General features: G+C 33.3%; 1 protein-coding gene across 1 annotated transcript; it reads right to left on the minus strand.

The window, feature by feature from the left end:
- Positions 1–1,925: 1,925 nt before the first annotated feature.
- On the minus strand, positions 1,926–6,928 carry LOC110706021 (glutathione S-transferase DHAR2-like). Its single transcript, XM_021883932.1, has 6 exons — positions 6,708–6,928; positions 6,508–6,598; positions 6,166–6,309; positions 4,887–5,004; positions 4,666–4,806; positions 1,926–2,217 (listed from the first exon to the last, which is right to left on the minus strand). The coding sequence occupies exons 1-6, from the start codon at positions 6,763–6,765 to the stop codon at positions 2,131–2,133; spliced, it is 639 nt and encodes a 212-aa protein (XP_021739624.1). The 5' UTR covers positions 6,766–6,928; the 3' UTR covers positions 1,926–2,130.
- Between the last annotated feature and the right edge of the window lie 265 nt (positions 6,929–7,193).

Here is a 7,193-nt window from a genome sequence, read left to right on the forward strand (position 1 = left end):
AAAGTTTTCTTAAGCCTTGACCATATTTCTAACCTTACCTAAATGTTTTAATCCAAAATCATTCATTTCCTGTCTTTAAATCCAAAATCATTCATTTCGTGTCCTTAAAATTGTTCATTTCGTGTCCAAAAAATAAAAAACGTTCAAACCAAATTATTTTGGTCCATAATCTTAGTCCAATTATTGTTTAGTTGGATGGGGCTTGAAAACGCAAATTCTTCTATGGACCCTGGTCCATCTAGAAATAGGTGCACCACGCCTATACTTTTGAACATTTAGTAAAAGATCTAAACAATTGCAAATTTTGAACTTTTATTTGAAAATTCCGAACATCGCAAATTTTGAACATTTTGTAAAAATATCTGAACAATCGCAATGTACCACGGCTATACTTTTGAACATTTAGTAAAAAGATCTGAACAATTGCAAAATCTGAACATTTAGCAAAAAAATCGAACATCGCAAATTTTAAACATTTAGTAAAAATATCTGAACAATCGCAATGTACCACGCCTATACTTTTGAACATTTAGTAAAAAAAATCTGAACATATTCGTAAAAAAAATTAGGGTTTTTCTCATTTATACCCCTAAACTTTTGAGTTTTCTCATTTGTGTTCGACCTTTTTCAGAACTCTAACCTGTACCCCTCAATTCTAGTTTTTTTTATCAGTTATACCCCTACCCCCAATTATCTATGAAAAAAACTGTGCACGACTTGAGCGGCGAGGTGTCAATGTACCGTCAATAGTGACCGACAGAGTGACAATGCAGCATGAACAGTGACTAGCGAAAATTGAGGGTCAACAATGTCAACGGTGAGCTAACTAAAATTGAGGGGATGGGTATAACTGATAAAAAAACTGAAATTGAGGGGTACAAGTAGGAATTTTAAAAAAGTCCGGACATAAATGAGAAAACCCAAAAGTTTAGTGATATAAATGAGAAAATCCCAAAAAATTAAGAATTTTGCATAAATTTATGTACATTATACGAAATTTAAACGAATTTAAGTATTGTTTACACAAATTACCTTTTTTTTGGAGAATCTTGTTGATCATGAACTTCCGTGGTTGATTTTAGTTTTTTTAGTGAGAGAAAAAATAGAGAGAGAAATGATGAAAGAGATTATGCGTGTGTAAATGGAGAAATAAGGTGATATGTTGCAGTGGAAGTGAAATGTTGCAGTTTTTTGGGTAAATCATGCACGTGGGTTAGTAACTGATGTAAATCATGTGGGCTATTGTTAAAATTTCAAGCGTGTTGGGCCTGGTCTAGCTATTCTAGCTACACTAGTGTCCATAGTAGACTGATTCGTTTAAAAAGAGCTTTCCAACGATATATTAACCAAACCCAAACCGGACCTAGGTCCACCTTAGCTACGATCTAATTTTTTTTTTTTTTTTTTTTTTATTATTATTATTATTATTATTATTATTATTATTATTATTATTATTATTATTATTATTATTCTACTACTACTACTACTACTACTACTACTATACTACTACTACTACTACTACTACTACTCAGTGATTCAGTGGCATAAACATTTCCCTCAAAACCCACTTATTCACCTACAGTTGAACACAGCCCACATCTACCACTGTTAGAATGAGAACAATCAACGTTCTGTTGCAGTCTACAGATACTCTTCTACATTCTTAACCAAGCAAGGTTCATATCATATTGAATTCCTATGTATTTCTCCGAGCAACTTCAGGTAGATTCAAATTACGTTATTATGTCTCGTCAATGATTGCTAACATTATAGATAAGCCCTGAATCGGGTTTAAAGCTTTAGCCTTCTAAAACAGTTCAGAAATTCTGAGTAAACAAACTAAAGTACTAAACCAAACCAGACCCCTCCTTGGCAGACGAAAATCACAACGGAAAAAGCAAAAATAGGGAGCAAGAAGAAAACACTGCAACAAAGTGACAAACCAGTATGTGCATTAGTACTCGAAATGATGTTTTGGTTACAAGCATTGAAGTAACATCCCTGCACCAATTCATCAGCTTCGTGCTAATGCGTTTTATTTCAATATTAACATCGATACTAGATACCTCACCAGCACAAGATCATAATGAACTTCTGCTAGTATTTAGTTCAGTATCTACTGATGCAGATTCATGCATTCACCTTTGGTGCCCAACCAGCAATAACATGTTCTTTGGCTGCTTTGGTTTTCTCAAAAGACTCACGAGCAAAGAGTAACTGCAAATCCATAAACCAGCTAATCAGAAAACCGGAGGATAACTAAATCACATAAGAGCAAATTCTTGAAAGATGAACTAGATGCAAATGGATGTCACGCTACACAGCTATTTTTCAAATCAGACACTGACAAGTACAAATAAGAAGCTAAGCTATTCATTATGTCGTGTTAAAGAAAAGAGCATCAAGCAAAATGGTGATGACGATGATATGAAAACCAACCAGCAGAAACTATCTATCAAGACTCACGCTAGCTTAGTTATAGTAGTGTTTTTAATTAAAAAGAAGGGGTAGAAGACAATAATGGAAGATCATCAATATATTCATATGGGAAGTGTAAATAGGCACATGGCACAAGCAACAATGCCAATAGCAGCAATTGAAACTAAACGGAATTGTATTCATAGTATAAAGTACATATGCCAGATTGTTTTAATGCTTGCAATACAATGCTTCTCCTCCACCAACGGTCATTTCTACAATTCTATACTCCTTGTTATATAAAGATATAAAATGAAGTTTGCCCCATTTTTCTAATGTACTTTGTAATTTAATCACTGCTTCTTTTCTCCATTATCGGGTATGCACACTCTTTTGGCTTCCTTCTATATTTTGCATGTTTCTGTAGGTTGAAAAATACACAGCAGCTTTCATTTCCAATTTAATTTTCTACATAGAATACAAATATACAAAAATTTCAGCTCTCTGTATACCCTCCAACCACCATTTAGCCCCAACATAAGATTTAATGTTCTCAGAGTAGCATATGGAGGAATGGTTCAGGATAAAAACTCCCCATTATTACTTCCAGCAGTCATTAACTTATACTAGACCCTTAAACACTGAATCTTACCATCAACCTTTTGAAGCAACTCAAAGCTTATTTCGTTGTTTTTTGATTTCATATCAAGACTTCTGTGAGTGCTACCTATCAACAATTCAACACATTGAACTTCCTATATCGAGCATTTTAGGGATTTGGCTGATTGTTGACAAGCAAGGGCTTATGCAGATGCACATTCTGCAAGTACTAAAGAGAGGGAGGATGACAAAGAAAATGGCCTACATATAAAATTCAGTATGGTGCTTATCCACCATCACTTTGCAAAAGTTGCAAAGCTTTAATTTAGCATTACATATATGATAATCAGCAGAGATCTTGTTTAAAGACGACAAAAAATAGATTAAGGATCAACTGTGTGGGAACAATCAGCAGATATCTTGTAGGACATACATAAGCAAATTTAGGTGGTTAGTGGTTTGAAAACGAGAAAAAATTAAAACACTAAGAAAATGCTTTTTGACAGTGACTTGCCGACATTATTGGGGGGATTACAGTGATTAGTAAAAATGAAGGGACCTTTATCTGCATTATTATTATATGTTTAAAGAGGTTAATTCATTATTATAAGTGTTCAAAAAAAAAAAAAAAGTTAATTCATTATAATATATAAACACATGGTAATCCATAACCCACCAGTTTCAGTACATATCATTTTTAATTGTTTTCTTCATTCCTGTTATCTTTTCCATTATTCAGCACTTTGGCCCCTCTCTCACAATAACAAGCCTTCACACTTATAGAAAGATAAATGAAGAAATATAAACAGAAAGTTTTTTGAAGCCTTAAAAAACATACATAGTAGAGAGTGCATCTCAGCGCATAGTTGCTATGCATTTACAATGCATATAGAATGGCAGAAATGTAAATTTGGCAAGCTTCAGTATTAAATATGAAAAAAACTGACTCAACAGTGGTACATTATAATGTACCATTATGCATATATAATGTACCATTAAAGTATAAGTTGTCTTAATAGTACTTTTTGTGTACTATTATATATGTAGTGGTACTTTTTGCCATCCTATAGGCTGAATATTTTTCCCCAAAATACTTACCACCTGTCACCTATTATGCATGTAGTAGTACATTTTTCCATCCTATGTGTTTGCTAACAAATAGCAGCTATGCGCTAAGGGTTAACCCATAGTAGACCAGAGAAGCAACATATGAATATGCCAGAGAAGACATTAACAATCTACCAGAGGATTCTGACAGAAAGTCGTCAGAAACTAGGATAATTATACAATAATTCGGATTTGATAGGCAAATAGGATTATATAGTGGTATTAACATCACCTCAAACAGGGCTACATTATTTTGACCCAGTTACCAGAGCCACTCAAAAGCTCTATCATATCACGAGTTAGGTAACTCATATACAAAAAAAAAATTTAAAAAAAAAAAAAAAAAAAAAAAAAAATTAGAACTGTATTTATAGGAACATGTAAACTAAAACCACAAATCACAAAAGCAACTAAAGTCTGATAAGTTGGTGAAGTACAAAAACTACCACAATACAGGTATAGTAATTTTAAATGATGGAAAGACTACCAATGAACATGTAATGAGTATCACTTGCCAAACAAATATAAAGGAACTCTCACCTTCATGTATTCACGAACACAAGATAAGTTTTCAGGAACAGACCATTTCTTAAAGTGGCCAAGGGCTACCTCAAGATGGTAGAGCTTCGGTGCCAGGCTCAAATCAACAGCAGTAACTTTCTGTCCACACACGTAAGGTCCCTAACAAATGACAAGAAACCAATATGTTAATTATCCAACCCCATAGACAGAAATAGTAAAATCATTGTTTTTAAGCATACATGAGATTTGAGATGGTCATCTAGTGCCTTCAACTCAACAATCAGAGCTTGTTCAGACCCATCATTTGCATCCTTGCTCTTCAAGAAAGTCACGAAAGTCGAAAAGATCTTAGACCCCCTGAGTTCATACAGTAGTCAACATCACAAAGTGAACATAAGTATCAATCATTGCCATCGAGTCAATATTACTTTTTATCTGGAATCAGATTCCTCCATACTAGTAAGACATGCAAAAAGAAAAGAAACATTGATTAAACAGCTAGATGGATTCTCAGTACAAAAGAAACATATGGCCCCTCCCTCCTTCCAAAAATCGTCACCCTTTAGATAACATGAAAGTTACCGTATCACAGATGGAGAAAATTCACTAGAGAGCAGTAGCTTGTAGACATGAATTACTTTCTTCGGTTTATCAATATACTTTGTTCTGTACTTGTATTGTTAATTATAGATTTAAAATTTATAATATTCAAGCAAAAAAAACACCATTGTGACTCCGTCAAGATTCACCAAATCTGACTTTGTCATGAGGTTCCAAATATTCCTACGGGCTTAGACGTTTTCATTCACTAGTCCATGAATTGAAAACCATCAGTTGGCTAGCTACTTCATAACAAACAAGGTAAATAAAATAGCTAAATGAAACTTAATTTTGTCATTACATAACCTCAAATTTGTAATTCGTGAGGCGACGCTCACCGTGTTATACTCTTATGCCATAAAAAGCAGTAAATTTTCAGAATTTCCCTTGTGATGCAATAATCAACTCACAAAAATGCTATCAAGTATACGTCATTGACCAAAAGATAACAATTCATTTGGGTTCCAAATAACATGAACTTGTTTTTATTGACTAATACTTTCATAACCTGTTGACTATAATCTTGATATCTGCCTCTAAAATAGTTAATAAAACAAGTCATAACCAAAAAAACAAGTTTTGTTTTCATTCTTAAAAGGTCACAATTGACAATAACAAGGTTGAGTCAAACATTCTGTTAACAAGATGCAGCATGTTTTGCTCCACCATTAAAAAACTTGATTATTATATTAAAAAATGTATAAATATGTTACGCACACGATTATTTTCACTTAAGTACCTCTGTAAAACCCTCGACACTCCGACATAAGTAACCACACTTGGACACTCCAGTTTAGACCAAAATCATGGAAGCATATCACAAAATAACATCTTATACTTGGACACGTACCCATCTCCAACATGAGTACCCTAAATCCGAATAAAATACACAAAACTAAACATAAAAAGAAAACTTACACAGATGAAAATTCAGGGTTAGAAGCAAGAGGAGGATCAGGATATTTCTCCTCAAGAAGGCCAACAATGACATCAGAGTCAGAAACCCATTTGTCATCCAACTTAATCACTGGTACTTTCCCTTCAGGATTCACCTCCAAAAACCTTCATGATTATTAAAAAAATAATAATAAATCATTACATACAAGAAAAACCCACCACAGTATCTTCACAAAAAATTAAAAATAAATAAGAATTAAAAAAAACCCCACAAATATTTTGATCATAAATGAGAAAAAAAATAAATAATAATAATAATAATAGAAATAAATAAATTAATTAAAAAAAAAAAATTGAAATTACCATTTGGGCTTGTTACTAACATCAATAAGGTGCATCTGATAAGGGATTTTCTTCTCTTCCAATGTTAAAAGAACCCTTTGGCTAAATGGACCTAAATTATCATAATTATAGATTGATTACCCAAAATTCACAAAAAAAAACCCAATAATTGGATAAAAATTAAGGTAGATAAACAATTTTTTAAAATTTGGGGGGCTTACAGTCGCCTAGGATATCAGGAGCACCGACAGCAGCTTTGACACAAACTTCGATAGCCATTTTGCGAATGGAATGATGAGTCGAATTTGAGATGTTTAGAATTGAGAGTGAGAATATGCGAGAGTGGAGACGCTTATTTATTTACGGCTATGTTTTGATAGAAAGATACAATCATACAAATCACATAAACACACAATTAACGTGGTTTATAATTTATAATTTATAATTTATACAAGTAAAGTGCATTGTTATAAGGATCTTAGATGATGAAGCTACTAGATGGATGGTCTAACGTGGCTACGAGCATACGAGAGGAGTTATTGTTGTAAGAATTTGGAATGTGGCCCTGTGGGACCAATACTTTTTCCTTTCTTTTACACGTCGTGATGCTCATTTTCCGTGGCATTTCAAACTGATAATCGTTGTATGATCTCATATTCCCTCCGTCCCTTTATTTTTGCCCCATTGTCATTTTTTAGGTCAAACTT

Source organism: Chenopodium quinoa, unplaced genomic scaffold (assembly GCF_001683475.1).
Source record: "Chenopodium quinoa cultivar QQ74 unplaced genomic scaffold, ASM168347v1, whole genome shotgun sequence".
In the NCBI taxonomy this organism is placed as follows: domain Eukaryota; kingdom Viridiplantae; phylum Streptophyta; class Magnoliopsida; order Caryophyllales; family Amaranthaceae; genus Chenopodium; species Chenopodium quinoa.

Coding starts and splice junctions, on each gene's coding strand:
- LOC110706021 (XM_021883932.1), bottom strand. CDS start 6,765: ATGGCTATCGAAGTTTGTGTCAAAGCTGCTGTCGGTGCTCCTGATATC. Junction 4,807..4,886: donor ATGACCATCTCAAATCTCAT/GTATGCTTAAAA, acceptor GTCATTTGTTAG/GGACCTTACGTGTGTGGACA. Junction 2,218..4,665: donor GTGTTCGTGAATACATGAAG/GTGAGAGTTCCT, acceptor ATGGATTTGCAG/TTACTCTTTGCTCGTGAGTC.